At 48.8% G+C, this 21,381-nt stretch overlaps 1 protein-coding gene across 1 annotated transcript in view; it reads left to right on the top strand.

The window, feature by feature from the left end:
• Nucleotides 1-21,381, top strand: part of FSTL4 (follistatin-like 4) — a 328,791-nt gene that overhangs the window by 162,232 nt on the left and 145,178 nt on the right. Inside the window, exon 4 of the mRNA XM_005865624.2 lies at nt 1,374-1,622. Within this exon, the coding sequence (XP_005865686.1) occupies nt 1,374-1,622 (249 nt within the window). The remainder of the gene's footprint in view (nt 1-1,373; nt 1,623-21,381) is intronic.

The following is a 21,381-nucleotide window of genomic DNA, read 5'->3' as shown; positions in this document are numbered from 1 at the left end:
AGGCTTAACCAAAAACAAGAAAAGGAAGGTTCTTTTTTTTTCCCCCGTAGACAATTTTAATTTTAGCCCATGGGATAGGAGCTGAGGCTGGAAGTGCAGGCTTGAGTGCCAGGGCCATTCTGTTTTGCTGAGTATTTTGAAGGTTTCATTAAAACTTAAAAGCAAAACTTCTGTGGCCGTGAAATCTGCATTCATGTTTGAATTTGATATCCCTCTATAATCCTCAGCTTCCTATCTGTTGCCATCAATGCCACGTGCAGTCAGCCAGTTTCCTGGCTCCGGTGGCCGTGTGTGATGCTGTGGGAGACACTTGCTTGGCCTTTCACGAAGCGGACCCCATTCAGCATGAACCAGTCTCCCCTCCTCCTGCCCGCTTGGCCCTCTGAGCTCTGGGCACCACTGCCTGAGATCATCAAGGGCATGTGTTGGGTGCAGGTTCTCAGCCTTCTTGCCGGGGCTGCAACACTGTGCTAGGAGGGACTAGGCCAGTGATGGCGAACCTTTTGAGCTCGGCATGTCAGCATTTTGAAAAACCCTAACTTAACTCTGGTGCTGTGTCACATATAGAAATTTTTTGATATTTGCAACCATAATAAAACAAAGACATATTTTTGATATTTATTTTATATGTTTAAATGCCATTTAACAAAGAAAAATCAACCAAAAAAATGAGTTCGCGTGTCACCTCTGACACGCATGTCATAGGTTCACCATCACTGGACTAGGCAGTGGAGAAAGGCTGCAGCCGCCACCACGGATGATGTGCTTCCAGGGAGCTCTGGCCTCCCTGCCCTGACTGCCCTCCGCCCCACCCTGACACCACTTCCTCCTCACTCTACACTTCCTCCCTAGATCCCACAGCGGCTCCCCAGGGTCTAACATATGGGAAATTCCTCTGCCTGGCTTTCTCAGTCCCCTGGAACCACACCTTGCTCCCCTTCACTGGCCCATGCCTCAGCCCCTGCGCAAAGCTCCTCCTCCCCTCAGGTCTCCTCCCTGCAGTGTGTTATGGGAGCTTGACTCAAGCGTCTACATCTCTTAGGAGGCCTCCTGCTCTCAGTCGGCAGGGCCCATGGGCACTTTGCCACCTCCGTGTAGTCCCGTCTACTTCTCCCTTCCAGATGGCAGGGCTCCTGTCTGAGAGGTTTGGTGTGAGCCATAAAAACCGGGCTCTACACTGCAGGACACTGCTCTTGGCACCCACAGCCGCCTCCTGTTGGAGGGAAGGGACTCCCTCAGGCACCCGAGCCCCCAGGCCTCGGCCTCACAAGCAAATGGAGCTTCTGCTCACCAGGACTTGAAAGAGCCACCAAGGAAGCCCAGGACCCCACCCGCGTGCCTGCAGCTGACCTCTGTGTTTGTGTGCTTGGCAGGGCCCTCCGACCATGACTGGCTGCGGTCCTCCTGCGGGAAGAAGCTGTGCGGCCGCGGGAGCAGGTGCACACTCAGCCGGGAGACGGGGGAGCCCGAATGCCGGTGCCTGGAGGCCTGCAAGCCCAGCTACGTTCCCGTGTGCGGCTCCGATGGGAGGTTCTATGAAAACCACTGTGAGCTCTACCGCGCCGCGTGCCTGCTGAAGAAGAAGATCGTCATCGCCCACAGCAAGGACTGTTTCCTTAAAGGTAGGAAGGTGGCTTCGTGCCCCTGTGATTTGAGCTTTGGGTGTGGTTCTTCTAATGCCCTTCTGACCACTGACCCGGTGCTGAGTTTATAGGCTAAAGTGTAAAGGCAATAGAGAAAGAGGAAGGCTGGGGCCTTCACGGTGTGGCAGCGGTGGCATTTTGGAGATGCAGGTTCTGTTGTGGCCACCTGCCCTCGAAGAGCAGGATCCAGAGAGGCCCAGTGATGCCCTGGCTGCCATGGGACACAGAGGAACCAGCCACAAGGTGGTGCCCAGGCCTCCACTCACATGGGGCGGGCCCTGTCGGGGTGCTGATAGGGCCTGCATGTACCCCCTGGACAGAGTCTCAGGAATCAGGAGCACCTGTGCATAGCATGTGGCCAGGTGGACACCAGCACAGTGGGTCCCAGCATGTCAGGCTCTCGAGCTCCGGCCTGTAGTGGTCGCTGGTGGAACAGCACTCCGTGCCTGGCCTGGCCTGGCCAGAACACCCTGAGCAAGACAGGGAGGCCCTGAGTGGACATCAGAACATGTCCATGGAGTCGGGGCCAAGGGGTTCGTGCTCCGTGCTGGGGTTGAGTCAGAAGAGAAGGGCAGTGGCAGTTCCGGCTGGAGGGATAGAGCCTCAGGCAGGGCCTCGGGCTCTTCACACCTGATCCATTCTCAGCACCTGGCACAGTGCCTGGCACCAAGGAGACACTCAGTGGCTCACAGATGCTGGAAGGTGTGAGAGTTAGAATGCAAATTCCTATGTTGGTGTGGCCCCAATGAATGGTGCATGGTACACGCTACACAGTGTGACAGGCGTGTTTCAGCAGTGGGGCACAGGTCTGTGGCTTCTCCCCATGCTACCTGTGCTCACGTGAAGGGCCTCCCCACCTCGGCCACGGGCTGTGGCAGCAGGGAGCCCGGGGGGCACTCGGGGCTCTGGAAAGCCAAGTTTATCCCTGATGGGAACAGCCTTGGGCAGTTTCATGGCTGTGCTTATGACGCTAATGCTGAGGTGCTCCAGAAATCATGAGGCACATTATGGAAATGAGGCCAAAACGAGCCCAGGAAAAATGTCCCTGGCCCGGGAGCACTGCCCAGCGCATGCCTGCAGAGTTCCCAGCAGCGGTGAGCTCTAAAACACTTGACCGGTTGCTCTGGCTGTATTGGCCGTGTTGCGTTTTATAGACTGATGTTCCGTTCTCCAGTTTCCAATATCCCCCAAGTTGCATCTTCCTGAAGGTTTTCATTTCTGCCTCAGAGTATGCCCAGCCTCCCTGCCCGTCGGTTATTCAAACAGCATTTCTCATTTCATGCGAGGGAAACACGGCCACCACACAACCCAGGAGGGATGGGGCGCGGCGCGGGCAGATTCGGGTTCTGTTTCATGCTGATTGACTTTACCCACCAAAACCTCCTGACTTGTTGAGTTTTGCACGGATTTTGTGAGTCCCCGCCCACAAAGGTCCCTGTCAGTGGAGAACAGGACTTGTGAGGCCCCCAGAGGTTGCAGCTCAGCTCTGCCACGTCCCGGCTGTGTGGTCTTGGGTGCATGACTCCACCTCTCTGAGCCTTTTCTCGGATATAAAATCAAGGCTACCAGCAGTACCCGCCTACTCTGTGGAGGAAAGTACATGAGATGCTCACAGAAACCACTGAAGATGTGTGGGCACATTACAGGTGTTGGTATTAATGACACCTGTTGTCAGGCTGCATCTAATCCCGTGTGGCCTCGGGCAGGGAGACGCATAAACTGCAGGGTCCCCAGAGGCAGCAGCAAGGCTCTGCCCAGCAGGGCTTGGCAACGTGTCTGGGCCCAGGTGGCTTCTGGTAGTTGGAAAGTGGGTGTGGAAGGCCCTGAGTCGGCTGATGCTGTCTCGGAGATGCCCTGCCTGCAGGCCTGGCCCGTGGGTCAGGCCCACAGAGAAGCCTTCCCAGCCTCAGGCTCAGGGTCAGCTCCAGGCCCTGGCCGGTGGGGGTGGGAGTGGGGGTGTCTCGGAAGAAAGGGGGGTGTAAAGGACAACTTCCCGCAGTGCTGCCCCCACAATGGCAGAGTCGTCTTTAATACCATCTTGTGGGGGTGGGAGTGGGGGTGTCTCGGAAGAAAGGGGGGAGTAAAGGACAACTTCCCGCAGTGCTGCCCCCACGATGCAGGGTAGTCCTTAATACCATCTTCAGCTCCTTGATGATCATTTATCTTTTGTCCCAAATCACCAGGGAGTTATTAATACAGGAAACTTAAAAGCACCTTTTTTCCCCCCCCACAAATAAAAATTTTAAAATCATCTGTTCCATTCTCTAGTCCTACCAGACTTTACAAAGAGAAGCTATGACTTCATTCTCTAGGTTTTATCTGTCTCAAATCACCAGGGAGTTATTAATACAGGAAACTTAAAAACACCTTTCTTTCCCCCCACAAATAAAAATTTTAAAATCACCTGTTCCATTCTCTAGTCCTACCGGACTTTACAAAGAGAAGCTATGACTTCATTCTCTAGTTTTTATCTGTCGCCAGAAGTCCTTATGGGAAGGGGGCGGGGTTCACACCCCATGGGGACACAGGGCCTCGCCACTGTGCAACCTTCTCAGCCCCATGTACAAGAGAACTTCTGGTATGACATTCCAGTTGCCATGGCAATGGGGTGCCTTGTGAACTCGGAAGGAAATATCACATCATTTAGGGATCATTAGCATGTGGGAAATCAAAACTGAACTCAGAATCGTTGCTTCAGCTCGCCTTTGCAGCCCCAGCACCAGCTCTCCGGAAGTCCCAAGCGGGGTCTCTTGCCGAAAATCGGGGTTCAGAGGATGTAGGATGTGGTATCCCTTTCTTCTTGTGGCAAAATTGGAGTCATAGTTGTTCTCAGCCCCAAAGACAGCCAGAGAATACCGAGATAGTGGGTGGGATTCTCTGTAACGTTCGCTGCTTATAGTGTTTTAAAAGTTGTCGTGTGACATGGGTTCCTATTTGTGTACTAGTTGGCGCTTTTTAAATTGTTTTTCTGACTCGGTTTTGAATTCACGCTTTATCTCCTACGCTGTTCGAGAAGAGATGGCCTTTCAGCAATCGCTCACCACGCCGGGCCTGTATTATCCCAGATGATACAATGTCATAGTCGGGCAGTTTTCCAAACAAACCATGAAATTATGGAAGAAAGGAGCCTCTTAGGGGTTCAGTCGTAAACAGACCTCAAGCTTCTCATCCCACGTGCTGCTGTAGGTGCTTCAGATGGGGGTGCCCAGGCTCATGAAATCAGAGAAAATAATTTTCATTTTTGACAAAAAAATTTACTATAGGCTCACCAACAAATCTTTTGTTGTTACTAAACACAAGAATAAAAACCCAACCTTTTGTTGCATTAGCAGAACAGCTAGATCTTACTGCCAAAGAGACTTCTTTTTTCTTTTCTTGTTGTTAGACTCTGAGTCTTGTTGCTTTAGGAACATAAATTAAGCCCCAGGCCTGCAGGGCATTTCCACACTTCCTGCCAGTTACCTCTTCAGCTGCAGACCCAGCTCCCCAAGGTGTGTGAGATCCTGGCACAGGGTCCTGACTCGGCAGGAGTCTAGGGGGTTGGGTTTCACTCTGCTGGAGTGGGTCCCAACTGTAGGAAGGTAGGTGCTGGGGCCTGAGGGAGTATCATGGGGCTGAGGGGGCAGCAGGCACAAACTCAAGGGCACCGGCTTTAGATCCATCATGGAGCCATACCACACCTCTTTGGATGAGGCATGTAAGTTCTCTGTGCCTCACTTGCCTCATCTGTAAAATGGGAATGATGATCCTACCTACCTCAAGGAGCAGTGCCCCGAAGAGTGAGCACTCTTCTCTGAGTGTAATCAACAGCAGTCAGGTTGATGGTGATGTCGTTGCAAACATCAGGGCACATTTGATGCAAGAGGCCAAAAGACTCCTGCCCACACATGCAATTCCGTATGTACGGGCTAAGCAATCGGGTGGGGGGAGAGGGGGTGGATACTCCAGTGAGCGAGCAAGGTGAAAGAAGTTGGGCCTTTATTTAACGGATGACTGGAATTTGACCTGCAAATGATCAAACTTAAACCACCTTCTCCAACTGCCTTGCTTTTTGAAAGAGATGTAATGAGTCGTCCAAGCTCACCTAGCAAGTTATGAGAGAAAGAAGAGGAGAATCAAGAATCCCGATTCCAGGTCTAGAGCAGGTTTCTGGGATGAATGAAAGGCTCTCAGGAACTGTCAGCTGAGCCTGAGGGAGGGGTTGTCTGCCTGACAGGAGAAGGGGAACGTCTAGGGAAAGAGCTGGAGAAGAGACATTCAAGGTGCATCTTGAAGGGTGAGAGCGGGCATCCTAGATGCAGGCAGGAAGTGCCTGCAGACCCAGGGGGGAGCCAGTGGTTAGAAGGCAGGTCCCACAGGGGAGAGCAGCTGGGGATACATGCGGGCAGGCGGGTAAGGGAGAGCTGAGGAGGCCTGCGTGCCAAGCCTACCAGGTGTCAGGTAGCTACTCCAGCTTCCCCATTCCCCAGACAGGCACCTCGAGGCCCGGACAACACTAAGCAGTCCCTGCCCATGTCCCACAGGCCCTGCCGCTGCAGCCCGCCCTTCGCGGTCACCCACAGCTGTGGGGGTGTTTGTGCAGCAGGCATGTTCACAGCAGATGCGATGGCCTCGTCCTGTTCCCCAGAAGGCTTCCTGGTGAGCCATGGTGGCGGGGAGGCTTCGAGGTGCCGGCCTGGGGTCCCAGCAAGAAGCCCAGCCAGGGCTTTCCTGGAAAGGGGGGTGTCATCCCAAACTCACAGGCCTCCAGACATCAGAGCACCAGGCCACGCTGTCCTCTAGGGAAAGAGCTACAGGGGGAGCCCAGGACAAAGCAGCAGTGATCCCTCCCGCCTGGCCTGGCTTCTTGGCACTGGCTGCCACCCTCCAACCCTTCTTCCTGTTTCCATTTTCTTCCACTTGTCCTTCCCCTCCTGGCCCCACCCACATTCTGTCCTGAGGCCACTGCTGCCCCGTGGCTGCTGCAAAGGAATCTGTCTGCACCCAGTGTCCTTCCTGACCTTCACTTTCAGCTCCGCAGAAAAGGGTCCAGCCATTTCACCAAGCCACCCAGCGTCACAGCCATTCTTGACTGTCCGCTGGGGACCGAGGCTGTGCAGGGCCTGAGGAGACAGTATGATCAGGATGCTGGGCCGACCTGGCGGAATTGACCAGTCCCAGCACCCCCACTCTCTGGGCCATCATGTGGGAGCTGCTCTAGCCAGAGACACCGCCAAGACCTCAAGGGCCACTGGGAATCTTCATGGACTGTCTCCTGTCTTGCCGCCTCCCCCTGTAGATTCAGCTGTGAGCCACAGAACTGAAAGTTTACCAATATCCTCCCCTCCCCCCCAGCACAGCGGCCTCCGAGCTCAGCCCTCCCATTTATAGTATCTGCTTCCAGGATCAAGAAACACAACTTAAAACAAACATGTGTATTCTTTGGATATTTCCCTCCAGGTTTCATGCAACAAAATGTCTTGGTGTTAGCACCCTGCAAATGTGGGAGAATGTTATCAGCTCAGCACGTGTGGTGTGCTTCACAGAACCGCTATACTTGGGATGAATTAATTACATCCCAGTAATTAAAAAGTGCTAATAAGTTATTGAGCTGAGGAAGTCTCGCACTGCATTGATTTCACTTATGGAAACAAGCCACAGCCTCCAAGTCACCCCCCCCCACACACACACACATACACTAGTACAATGTCTCCTGTTCGTCCCCGATACCTCCTCCTCATCTCCAACTCCTTGGCCGCTGGCAGGCTCAGGCTCTCTCATCCTACGCCTTGTCCCAGCATCCCGCTAGGTGCCATTCCCTCTCTCCCCTTCCCTTCCCTTCTTTCCCAGGCACCTTAAGTCTCACCCGCCCTGGCTGCCTCCACTTCCCCAGCTCCCTCTGCACACTGTCCACCAGGGTCTGCAGCTGGCTGGTGTCCCCATTAAGATCACGGTCTCCTTCCCAATGTCAAGTCCAGGTGGAACTTTCCAGACCTGCATCCCTCCGGCAGTGGCACCTGTCAGTCTTCTGGCAGCCCCCTCCATGGCTTCCATGGTTTAGCCCCCTCCCCTGACTCTTCACAGACCCCCCCCTTCCCCAGGAGCTGTATATTTTTATTGTTTTATTACAGTGTAGTTGGCATACAACACTATATTAGTTTCAGGTGTGCAACATAGTGATTTGACATTCATATGCCTTACACGGAGTGGTCACCACACTAAGTCCAGAACCCACCTATCACCGTGCCAAGTTCCGACAGCATCGTTGACTAGACTCCCTGTGCTGTGCACCGCGTCTCCATGGCTTATTCATTTTCTGTATGGAGGTTTGTACTTTTTACGCCCTGTGCCTTTCTCACCCATCCCTCCACACCTTCTGGCAACCGTCAGTTTGTTCCTGCTTCTGTGAGTCTGTTTTTGGTTTGTATTTTTAGACTCTTCATACAAGTGAAATCATACAATATTTGTCTTTCTCAGTCTGACTTCTATTACTCACCAGTAGCTGTCTCCATGTGGATTCTCCCAGGGCCTCCTTGGCTCTCTTCTCTTTCCATTCCACCCCCACCCATGACTCCAGCCATGCCTCACATGCCAGTAAGACCCAACTGTGTCTTCATCCCTAGCCTCCCCTGCATGTTCCCAGCTGCCTGCCTGGACCCACCCTCAAAGGCCCATAGGCACCTCACATTCAGTGGGTCTCAAATGAACTCACCATCTCCCTGTTCCCTCTGCCCTGACATAGCTCTTCTTCCTCACACAGCGTCTGCCTCAGTGATGGCAGCAACCCTCTGACACCCCAAGAAACTGCCATCTTATTGCTTCCTCCTTGTATCTGAGCCCCGACTCCAAAACCCTGCCAAGTTTACTTCCTTATCATTTCTTCATCCCACCCTCCTCTTCTCTACCTCTTCTGCTGCCACATACATCCATCCCACCGCCATCTTTCACCTGGATGACCTCTATGTCCCCAGAGCTATCCTCCCAGCTCCTGGTCAGGTAGTTCTTCAAACCCCCCTTCCATACGGCTTTAGGAGTGAGTTTTCCAAGATATAACTTTGACCATGGCACTCCTCTGCTTGAACCCTCTGTCTGTCACTCAACAGACATATACTTCCTGTGAGCCAGGTCTATTCTGGGCACTGGGGATACAGCAATGTACAGAACAGATTGACTTCCTGCCCTCACGCCGTATATAATCTTATGGGAGAGACTCAACAAGAGGAAAGTGTATTAGGTGGTAACAAATGTCATGGGGAGGAATAAAGTCAGGAAAGGGGTTAGTGAGAGCTTCTTATAGCTATTGTTGTTGTTTTGCTTTAATTTAATTACAGTTTACATTCAGTATTATTCTGTATTAGTTTAAGATGTACAGCATAGTGGTTAGATAATCATGTACTTTACAGAATGATTCCCTCCACCCCAATATTTCAAGTACTCACTTGGTCCCATACATAGGTATTATGATATTATTGACTATACTCCCTATTCTGTAATCTACATCTCTGTGACTATTCTGTAACTACCAATCTGTACTTCTTAATCCTTTTACCTTTTTTACCCAGTCCCCCACCCCCTCCCCTCTGTCAACTATCAGTCTATTTCTGCATCTATGAGTCTGTTTCTATTTTGTTTATTTATTTTGTTCTTTAGATTTCACATCTAAGTGAAATCATATAGAATTTGGCTTTCTCTGACTGACTTATTTCACTTAGCATAATACCCTCTAGGCCCATCCATGCTATCACAAAAGGTAAGATTTCATTCTTTTTTGCAGCCTAGTAGTAGTCCATTTTGTACATGTACCACAGCTTTTTTATCTACTCGTCTGTTGATGGGCCAGTGAGAGCTTCTAATATGAGAAGTGACATTTGAGCAAAGACCTGAAGGATGCTGGGAGAGTACTGAGATAGGCATTTGCATCACTGGGAGAAAAGCATCCCAGCAGAAGGAACAGCAGATACAAAGCCCCTGAGGTGAGAGCTTGCCTGGCATGTTTGGGGATCAACTAGAAGGCCAGGGTTCCTAGAGCAGAGCGAGGTAGAGGAGAGGTCCAAGGGAGGTTAGAGCGGTGTTGGGACAGATCATCCACATAGGGCTTGTCGGTAAGTTGAAGCCCAGACTCTTAGCCACTGTGCTATATTGTCATTTAATTATTCCACATGCCCACCAAGGGATTGCCTTGAAGGGACCACCCGAGGAGCTGTGAGGATCCGCCACGGCTGGAAGAGAAGACCTGTCCAGGAACTCAGGGCCAAGCATCTCTAGGTTCATTCTTTATCTGAGATAAACCCGCAGGGCCCAGGGGATTTCCTCTGTGAGCCCCAAGCCGACCAAGGTGCTATCAGAACTACTACCAAGAGGAGGGTCCCCTTCTGTTACAACCTCCTGTCAGCTTGCCAGTGGGGAACTGATTTATCTTTCATCCCTAGCTCACCGGAGATGTTCCACTCATTCTCAGAGGAATGCACAAACTGATGGTTATTTACTAAACAGGACAGCTGCAGTCCCCCAGAGGTCCCGAGTGAGAGCATGGGAAGCCCTAGTCAGAGACCCTCCATGCAGTATGAGTCAGAGGGTCCCAGCGAAACTGATGGTGGATTCATAAGGAGGACCCTGCTCAGAGGACATGGTGGATTCTCTGTGGTGGGGGGCCATCGAGTGTGTTGAGGAAAAACAAGGAAGGAAAGAGACAGAAGGAGGCAAGGGAGGGGGCTACTTGGAGCCTCCTGCCCCCCAGGATTCTGCCCAGGAGGCTGCTTGAAGAAGATGCTGCATGGAGACAAGGGGTGCCCTGGGCTCAGACTGCTGAGAACCACTTAGTGGAGCCCATGGCCAACACTTGGGAGGCTTTGAGTGATGGTCGGGAGTGAAATGTTTAATTACTGGAGCGAGGAGAAGTTGATTTGGGACTTCTTTAAGGTTTTCCCTTGTTGCACCTTCAATTAAGATCAAGGCCCCCGTGTAGCAGCCGCTAAATGACACTGCACATTGAATCTCCGTGCTCAAGCGGTTTATCTAATTACCTGCGTGACAAACTCCCCAGCTGTCACACCAGCCACCACTCAAATATGTTGACTCTGGGTGCCTGCCTGAAAGTTGTTCTGTGTTAATAACAGGCCGAAGGAAAGGACTCCAATATCCTTTTGTACACGTGGAATCCCTTTGAGGTTCTCCTGTTGCCTGGTAGGGATTTGAGGAGTCGAAGGGGCCAGCAGCCGGGAGGACAGTGGGTGCAGGAGGTGAGCAGAGGCCTGGAGGTCAGCCTGTTCTTGACTCTCAATACCCCCCTCTCACCCCCAGCACCTGCAGAAGGTATGGCTGCCCAGTCTCTCTACCTGCATTTTTGGACAATGAGCCGTGTGTTTGAACCATCTTTCCCCCCCGCCAAAAAAAAGTAAAGGGAGGAACACTTACCACTATGTCAAATTAACTGAAATAAGTCAGGGGAGTTGGGGATACAGACCCACCAGTGTTCCAGGGAGAGGTAGGTGACGGCTAACCTCCACCAGCAGAGTGTCTGCGTGGGGAACATCCCCGCAGAGCAGACTGGCCACATGCACAGGTAAGAAGACCACACCCAACAGTCCCACACTGGGCCTGTGGTGCTGAGGACTCAGCCAGGAGAGCCCAGCCCCCTGCTGCATCCAGGGGTGTAGTTCCTTATTGTGGGTGAACTTGTGCCAAGTCCTGTGCCAGGTGCCACAGAGAACCAGGTCCAGAACACGGAGTGTTCTCAAAGCCAGTGAGGGGAGGCAGCGCTGCACTGCCACCAGCGTGGGCTCCTCGTCCTGTGGGCCCTGCCCTCGGCCTGCCTTCTTGCTGTGTGCACTTCTGCTTTGATGCGCCTTGATCACTCATTAATGAAGGTAATCGGAGTGAAACTACTTTCAAAAAGCTGCTCCAAATGCAAGCAGTGAAATCACTTTGCTTGCAGGTAATTAAAATCCCCAGAGGCAGTGAACTTCGACCACTCATTATAAGCAGGAGGGCTGAGTGGTGCTTTTGTCCTTGTAGCTGGAAGGAAGGGCTCATCCAGCAAGCGACCTCAACCTTGCAGGCATGTCTGTTTACTTGTCTCCTTGGGGAACTTCTGTTTTCTCATCCACTGCTTGTCTGTTACTCCACCCCCACCCACTTTGATTGGCTGGCATGTGACCCGCAGGCCTGGCATCCAGTGGTCCAGCACGTGCCTCTCTGAGCCCAACCTGCCCCACTCTGCCCAGCTGAATTCTCTTCCTCCCCACCTCCCATTCTCTCTCTCTCTCTCTCTCTCTCTCTCTCTCTCTCTCTCTCTTTCTCTCGCCCTCCCTCTCCCTCCCTCTCTCCCTCCCTCCCTTCCTCTCTGATGACATGTTCCATTGAAATACAACAAATCTAGTCTTTCAACTGGTTGGATGAGGCCCACCCACCTTGTGGAAAGCAACGGCTTTATTCAAAGTCCACCGACTTAAATGTTACTGGCATACAACACGGTCACAGAAACACCCAGCACAGCGTTTGATCACATGTCTGGTTCCTGTGGCCCAGCCAAGTTGATGCATAAAGTTAACCACTGTACCTACTCACTACAGGCTTGTTCTAAGTGCCTTCCTCAGACCCTAGCCACTCCTTGTCCAACCAGAGGTACAGGCCATTGTGAGGGAGGCCTGCATGAAGTCCTTCGATGGACAGGAACCACGCATCCCATCTGGGCCAGGCCCTGAACAGCGGACATGCTGGCACTTGGTCAGGGGCACACCCATTGCCACCCCACCAGAGAGCAAGATACTGACTCGGAAAGGAAATACTGTGGCAGTCAGGGCTGTGCTTCCCTTGGCCTGGGGCTGCAGATGGCGTGTCGAGCCCTTGGGGTCATTGCACCTGCCTCCGCGTTGCAACCCACACCACCCCCTGCCCAGCACCCAGAAATTACACAGGAGGGGAGTTGCTCTGGACCCCATCAGCCGTCACCTTCCTTCACCCACCACCCTTAGGGGTGTCTTCTGCCAATGGCTGTTTTCCCAGTGAAGTTATTTCCTTCCACCAGCTTAATAGTTTAAACAGTAACGGTTTGAAATTATACTTAAACACTCAAATGATATAAGATGCAAACTTGAGGGGAGAAAAATCAAAGGGGAATGAAGGCTGGAGGTTCTGAGGTTTCTCAGAACACGAGAATGGTGCACAAATGGCGGGAAGTGCACAGGCCACAAAGGCTGCTGGTTAGATCCGAATGCGACTCCGTTCCAAGGACACCTTTGTCTGGGAACCGCACACCTCGCCTGCCAGCTGCCAGGTTCAGAGAAGCAGGAATCAAAGTATTTACTCAGCCGCCTGGTTGGCGGGAGCGCGGGGGGAGCGGGACTGGGCGGTTCCTCCTGGAAATGGGGAATGAAGGTGCAGCAGGAGGCCCGCCTCTTAATAAGGCAGCAGCCAATTAACAGAGCAAATGTTTGAGGTGTCCCCGCTGAGTGATGGGATGTCTGGTCTTCTCCCAGAGTCCCCGGGGCCCGTCAGTCAGACAGGCAGGTACAGGGCTTGTTAATTGGAGAGAATCTCCTTCCAGGGGGGTGAGCCCTGGCTTGTCAGTTAATGGAACCCAGGTTTGTTTTTGACAAGGATCTTTGCCTGACCCATGAAAGGACACGTCCTTCAGATAGGCTCCCCCTCCCACGGCCCCCTCTCCTCGGACACTGTTTGTTTGGGAATTTCTCACCAGGGGAACCCAGAGCTGGAGGCCAAGGCTGGGAATCTGAGAACCAGGAGAAGTTCAGCAGGAGGGAGCTGTGCCGACCCAACCTGGTCCCTGGTCAGTGAGAGGGCAGCTGTCCTCCCCCGCAGGGGGTGTCTGGGGAGCCCCTGCTAGGAGCCCGTCACCCTGCTAGGAAGGCGTGCAGGATTGGGTCACAGGAGAGGCTGTGACGGGGGGACATCTGAAGCTCCAAGTAGGCCAAAGTCAGGGTCGGCTGGGCTTGCCCTGATGGGGAAGAGGTGGCCTCCCAAGGGAGAGGTTCATTCCAAATGGCCCAGCAGTGATGGGTCAGTAAAGGCCGTGTGGGCAAGTGGGGCCGGTCCAGCTGACGTCGGAGCCAGGTCCAGAGTTGGGGAAGCTGATTGACTATCTGCCAGGCAGGGGCGGTCTTTTCCTCTGTCTCTTTTCCCCACCACCCCTTCCCCCTCGTATTCTCGCGTCCCCCATTCTACTGTCCCACTCCACCCCTCTCCCCAAGAAGACTGGCTGTGTGCCCACAATATCTAAAACAAGTGGCTGGAAAATAGCATGTTTCTCAGTAAACTGGGGGTATTCACCGCATGACACAAGCTACTAGTTTTTACTTTTTAGCAACATAAGCAGTTTTACCAGCATTTGGACTCAGTTGAAATGGTGAGTTGTCCAGGCCCCTCTGGACATCATCCCCCGAGAAACCCGGGGATGGGACCAGTGCCATCTGACGCCTCGGGTGGTTAACTCCTTATGAGCCCACAAGTTTGTCTTGGTTGGAGGAATCCCTCTCTCCAATTTTTCAGTCACAGTCTGGATTATAACTAAGTGAGCTTTTTCTCAGTATCCTTGCTCCAGGTTTAAGTGGGAGGCGCAGGAGGGCTGATGGGAGCAAACAATGCTGGGGTAGGTGATGGTTATTCTCCCACTCTGAAAAGGTGCCCGAGGTCCAGAGGTGCATTGGATTTGCTCGGAAACAAATCCCAGGAGCCCACTGAAGTGCTGACTCACAGCACGCCTCCAGCGCGGGTCAGCGGGGGCCGGGCCCAGCAATGTCACTTCCCCACCAGCGTCCATAGTCATCGCCGATGGGGAACAGGAGATGGGGAGTGGGGGGAGCTCTGGCTCACGCTTCTCTGGGGTCCCCACTCACACTTCAGTCAAAGTCACGAGACCACGTATATGAATGATACATACACTTCCATCAGACACATTCCCGGGTGGGAGTGCGCTGGAGAAGCAGGAATCCACATTCCCGTCATGTCTAGGCCCCTCTCTGGTGCTGAGGAAAGGCCCCAGGGAGGCTGTAAATCCGGAAAACAGAACATAAGAGCAAATGGGCTTAAGGCTAAAACTCAGTGCTTCAGAAAAAAAACAATCTCCTCCCTTTATTAGATCTGCATTTAACAAGGTGCCCAGCAGTCATCCTGAATATGCCAACAGGAATGATGAAGCCACAAAAAGAAGCTGTTCTTTGAAGTTTCCTCTCAGAGCAATTTGAAGTTTTTAGCATAACAAAAGCAATTACATCCATCTTAACACAGATTGCTTCTTAATGACCAAATGCTCATCCCTGAAGCCTCCAAGTGTTTAGGAATATTCACAACATTAATATTTTATACACAAGACTAAAAGAATTTACATTTCCCCCCAAGGCTTCTGCACTGAGCCCAGGTATGGGCCTGGGTTAATCAGCATGTGTGCACAGAAACCTGCATTTTCTCCCATGTCCCGTAGGACAGTCGTAATCAAGTAATTGAAGGATAAAGGCAGCATCACCTTCCACTGAACTGCAGGTACCAGGTCTGCCTTGCTCACGGCAGTGGGCCTGGCACAGGGCGGGTGTGGAGGAGCCTGTGATGAGCACCTGCGCAGGAGAGGGAGGGCTGGTGAGGAAGGGATGGAAGCAAGCCTGTTCTCACCTTGGTCCGTAGAGCAGCAGTCAGCTGAGAAGGGACTGGGAAAACCTCAACAGGGCCCCGCTCTGTTGCTCACCTGCCAGGTCACCTACAGCATTTCGCTCCCACAGCCTCCCTCTTCCTCCTCCAAGGTCAGACCCTGACCTGGGAGCGCCCACCTGCAGCTCTGGCCCAGGGCACATCCTTACGATTGGAAAGGAAGCTACTTGAGCACAGAGTCTTTTTCTCCATGTTTTTTTATTATGAAACGTGACAGACAGAAGGGATACAAAACGTATATGTGCAATTAAGAGAATAATCATGGAGAGAAGAGCCATGTTTTAGGAATTAGGCTGTGCTTAGAAACACCCTTGCCCCCCTGTGCCTGGCCCTACTCTCATCCTCCTCCCTGCCCTGGGGCGACCTCTGTCCTCTCTGACATCTGTGGTCATCCTGTTCTGGCGGGTTTTTAGTAGTTGTCTCACCTAAATATGTGTGGAAACATGGTTTGCTTCCTCCTGTTTTTGGACTTCATATCAGTGGAGCTGTGCTGTGGGTGTTCTCTTTTGATTTGCCACTTTCACTCCACGCCGTATTTGTAAGACTCACCCAGGCAGAGTATAGCTGGAACTCCCCCGTTTTGTTACTGAAAATCCCCTTATGTGAATATCCCGAAATGGGTCCGTTCTGCGGACAGCCAGTTCCCGGGTGGGGCTGTTCCAAGCGATGCCGCCAAAATCACTCTCCTCCCTGTCGGCTCCAGTGCCCGTCCCAGTGCCATGTGCGCAAGTTCCTCCTCGAGTCCCTCCGTGTGCATCCCTCGGCACTGTGCTCCCAGCCTTACTGTTGTTTTCCAAACCCATTGGCCAGTTTACCTCAAAACAGCAGTGTGTGAGAGCCCCCGCACTTCTCCTTACTAACACTGATGACAGCCAAACATTTTTCATTTTTGCCCACCCGGTGGGTATGGAATGGTATCTCATTGTGGTTTTAATTGATAGTTTCCTGATTGCTAAGAAGACTAAGCATCATTTCACTTGTTTATTGACCATTTCGATTTCCTCTTCTCTGCAGTACCTGCCCAAGTGTTCGGCACATTTTTCTATTCAGTTGTCTGTCTTTTCTGTGTTGATTGGTGGGCGTTCTTTGTGTATTTTGGATACTTAGTCTTTCTTGATTACATTTATTACAAACATATTCTTCTAATGATAGCTTGACTTTTCACTTTCAGTTTCATTTTAGGATACAACTTCTTAATTTTAATGTAGTTGAACTTATCAAATGTTTTCCTCACATTGCAATATATAAGTGTATCAACGCAACACGTTGTACACCTTAAACTTGCACAATGCTATGTGCCAATTATATCTCAATTTTTTAAAATATCTTATCCCTCATGGTTAGTAGATTTTGTGTTTTTTAAAAATAAATCTTTCCATCCCCCAAAGCCCTACAGCTTATACTTTATAATGTTGCTTTTTATGTTTAGTTTTTCTTAATATAATAGCTTTCTTGAGACATAATTCATGTTATCATTTCAATTAACCCATTTAAAGTGTACAATTCAAGTTTTTAATATATCCACAGGGTTGTGCAAACATCTCTATAAACAATATTAAAACATCTTCATCACCGCCACAAAGAAACCCTGCCCCCATTAACCGTCGCTCTCCACTCCAACCCCAGCCCCAGCCACCACTGCCCCAGCCCCAGGCAGACACTAATCTACTGTCTCTGTAGGTTTGCCTATCCTAGACACTTTGGACAATATGTGGTCTTTTGTGACTGGTTTCTCTCGCGTAGCATAATGTCTTCAAGATTCATCCATGTTGTAGCCTGTATCGTACCTTATTCCTTTTTATTCGCAAATACAATTTCATTGCTTGGATATACCAAAGTTTATCCACTCATCAGCTGACAGACATTTGAGTCATTTCCACTTTGGGGCTATTATGAAGATGTTGCTACAAACATTTATGTACAAGTTTTTGAGTGAACATTTCATTTCTCTTGGATAACAATTAGGGATAGAATTGCATATGTTAACTCTATTTCAACCTTTTGAGGAACTGCCAGTCTGTTTACAAAGTGACTGCACCACTTTACATTCCCGCCAGCAGTGTATGAGGGTTCCAGTTTCTCCATATCTTTGCCAACACTTGTTATTAGCTGTCTTTTTAATTTCAATCAGCCAAAAAGATGTGAAGTGGTATCTCATGTGATCTTAATTGGCATTTTCTTGGTGAATAATGATATTGAATATATTTTCATGTGATTATTGATTATTTATATATCTTCTTTGAAGAACTGTTTATATCTTTTACTTATTTTTAATTAGGCAATTTGTTTATTATTGAGTTGCAAGGGTTCTTTATATATTCTGGACCCAAGTCTCTTATTAAATACATGCTTTGCAAATATTTTCTTCCATTTTTTGGGTACTCTTCATTTTTTTTGTTATCCTTTGAAGCACAGAAGTTTTTTAATTTTGATGAAATCCAATTTATTTTTTTCTTTTGTCAGTTATGCTTTTGGTGTCATATTTAAGAAGGCTTTGCCTAGCCCAAGGTCACAAAGATTTGCTCCTTTTTTTTTTCTAACACTCTTGTAGTTTTAGTGTTAACATTCAGATCTTACATTAACTTAAGTCCATTTTGAGTTAATGTTTATTGTGACATAAGGGACCAATATCATAATTGTACATGTGTCCCAGCACCATTGTTCTTTTGCAAGATTGTTTTGGCTATTCTAAGTCCATATGAAATTTTGGATCAGCTTGTTAATTTCTGCAAAGCAGTCAGCTGGGATTTTGAGAGGTATTGCATTGAATGCGTAGATCAGTTTGGAAAGTACAGTATTGCCATCTTAATAGCATTAAGTCTTCTGATACGTAACCATGGGATGTCTTTCCATTTATTTTTATTTTCTTTAATTCTTTTAACATATTTTTTGTTGTATGTGGAGTATACTTGTAAGTTGTGTACCTCCTTAGTTAAGTTTATCCTGAAGTATTTTTTTCTGTGAATCTGTTATAAATGAAATTGTTTTCGTATTCTCAGAATGCTTATTGTTAATGTATAGAAATATAATTGATTTTTGTATATTGATCTTGTACCCTGAAAACTTGCCAAACTCATTTATTAGTTCTAATAGTTTTTTAATTGGCTGATTTAGGATTATCTACTTAAAAAATAATGAATGAAATAAAGATAGTTTTACCTCTTCCTTTCTGATCTAGTTGCCTTATATTTCATCTTCTTGACTAATTGCCTGGCCAAAACCTCCAGTGAAAGCAGACATCCTTGTCATGTTCCTGACCTTGGCACTCAGGTTTTTTGTTTATTTGTTTGTTTGTTTTATTTTATTTTTTTAAATATATTTTATTGATTTTTTACAGAGAGGAAGGGAGAGAGATAGAGAGTTAGAAACATCGATGAGAGAGAAACATCGATCAGCTGCCTCCTGCACATCCCCTACTAGGGATGTGCCCGCAACCAAGGTACATGCCCTTGACTGGAATCAAACCCAGGACCCTTCAGTCCTCAGGCCGATGCTCTATCCACTGGGCCAAACTGGTCAGGGCTTAGCACTCAGTTTTTCACCGTTAAGTATGATGTTAGCAATGCGTTTCCTATAGGTGTCCTATATCAAGTTGAAGAGTCCCCTTCTTCTACTTTGTTGAGTGGGGTTTTTTTAATCAAAAAAGTAATAAATTTTATCAAATACTTTTTCTTCAACTATTGAGATGAATATGTGGTTTGTTCTTTTTTTCTATTGATACTGTATATTACATTAATTGATTTTCATATGTCAAACCAACCTTGCATTCCTTGGATAAATTCCATTTGGTCGTGGTATATAATCTTTTTAATATGTTGCTGGATTTGGTTTGTTAGTATTTTGTCAAGGGGTTTTTTTGCATCTATAATCATAAGAGATATTGGTCAGAGGTTTTATTTTCTTGTAATGCCTCATTTTGGTCAGGGGGATACTGGTCTCATAGAATGAGTTGGGAAGTGTTCCTTTCTCTTCTATTTTATGGATGAGTTTATGAAGAATTGGTATTAATTATTTTTAAATGTTTGGTAGACTTCACTAGTGAATCCTTTAGATCCTGTGCCTCCCTCACTGGGCCAAGTCTCTAAGCCACTACTCCAGAGCTTGGAGCAGGGATAGTGGCCCAACTTCTTCAGAGTGACACCCTAGTTTATGAGTGGAGTGTTGGGTGGGGATGGTAGCCTCCAGTCTTCTCATCTTGCCTCTCCCAGCATGGACTCTCTATCCTAGGAGTGGTCTTGGTTGAAGGCATTTGGGGTCCCAGTGGCCTTGGCCTGCCTTGCCAGCAGTAGAGCTTCCATCCTAAGTCAGGGCTGTATGTAATAAGGGAGCCTCAGATCCCTCAGCTGCACTTGCTTGGAATTTAGCCTGTGCAACAGGGAGCTAGAGGGATGAGAAATGCTGGTGTCCTACCCTCCCAAGGAGATATTATAGACTGACTGGGAGCTTGGAGAGAAGGCGCTGTCTCCTGGGCCACTCCCATTTACAGGGGGCCTTCCCTCACACGTAGCTGGCAGGGGGCAGGGAGTCAGCAGGCCATGGCTCAAGTAAGATTCACTGCTCTTACTAAGATTTAGTAGATTTTCCTGGGAAAATGATTCTTTATGTGTTGCATACCCTTAGGACAATCTCCAGGCACTTTAAATGGTTGGTGTTTGGTTTCTTTCATCATTTTATCCGGTATGGTCACTTTGGGAAGCAGGACATGTTGTCATTACAGAAGTGGAATCCCATGTTCGCCTTTAAGTCTACCCAGAAGTAATTTTTGTGACTCATATAAAGACCAAGTTTTTTGGTGTCTTGGTTGTTGTTGTTTTTTGACCTGGATCCCAATTTGTGTTCGCATCGTTTACTAAAAGCCCTCTATTCCTCCAGGGATCTACAATAACACCTTAGTCTAGGAGCAAATGCTCACTCATATTTTCAGTGGCCTATTGTGGAGCCCTTTCTTCTCTTCAATTGATCTGTTCCTATATCAATACCAGACCTTCTTAATTACCAGAACTTTATAATAAGTTTTGATATCTCATAGGGCAGGCCCTTGTTTTACCTCCTTGAGAGCACTGAGGCTGTCCTCAGCCCTTTGCACCTGTCTGTAAATTGTAGAATCTGCTTGTCAAGTGTGTGTACACATATGTGCATGCATACATGCATGTACACACACCCTGGAGAAAATTTCATTTGCATTGTATTAAACCTATGGGTCATGTTTATTTTTTAGCCTACCTGGAAGTAAAATTTTTTGTGAATGGTATAAAGTGCAGACCTAGCTTTATTTATTTATTTTTTTTTTTACATGGATCCCAACTTGTGCTAAGCATCATTTATTAAAAGATCTATCTGTTCCCTCAGGGATCTAAATAGCACCTCTGTTTTGTAGCAAATGCTTATATTTTCAGAAGAATGGACATTTTCCATAACTGTGTCCTTTAATCCACAAACAGTGTATCTCTCCATCTGTTTACATCTGAATATCAATTTATGTGAGTAATATGTCTGTCTCTAGGCCACGGATCTTTCAGAAACTTATGACATTTTCTGCTGTCTCCACTCCTTTCTCACAAGAGTTGATCTCACTTCAAATGTGTCAACGTGAGAGAAACAAATTAACCTGAGAGTCGATTGGTGACCGAAAGCCAGACTTCCAGACAGGTAGACGTTTTAGGTAGCTGCCTCTGCGGGATTCACCATACCCAGCGGGAGCAAGAATAGAGGAAGGTATGTTTTTGTCACAAAGGAGCATTTGCTTTGAAGCTCCTCCGCCACTTTTTACTAACTGGTGTGCTTCCTTTTATGCTTTCCCCAACCTTGCAGCTATTTTCTGATAATGGGGAACTAGCATGAGGCTGTGCTATTTCAATCAAAGCAGGAAGACCTTGATTGGGGGCTTTGAAGAGTAGACACTGTTGCTTTCTTTTTATTGCTGTTGTTTTTCTGATTACAAAGGTATTGTGTGCTGTTTGCAGAAAGCTTAGGAAATACAGAAAAGCACAAAAGAGAAAAATAAAATTCATTTACCATCAGAGAGAACAATGGATAATATTTTGGTATATGACTTTAGAGTGGTTTATACACACACACACACTAGTAAGTAAGAAAATGA

Source organism: Myotis brandtii, unplaced genomic scaffold (genome assembly GCF_000412655.1).
Source record: "Myotis brandtii unplaced genomic scaffold, ASM41265v1 scaffold208, whole genome shotgun sequence".
NCBI classification, from domain to species: Eukaryota; Metazoa; Chordata; class Mammalia; order Chiroptera; family Vespertilionidae; genus Myotis; species Myotis brandtii.
The sequence above is the reverse complement of the archived record's forward strand: the minus strand, read 5'-3'. Positions and strand labels throughout refer to the sequence as shown.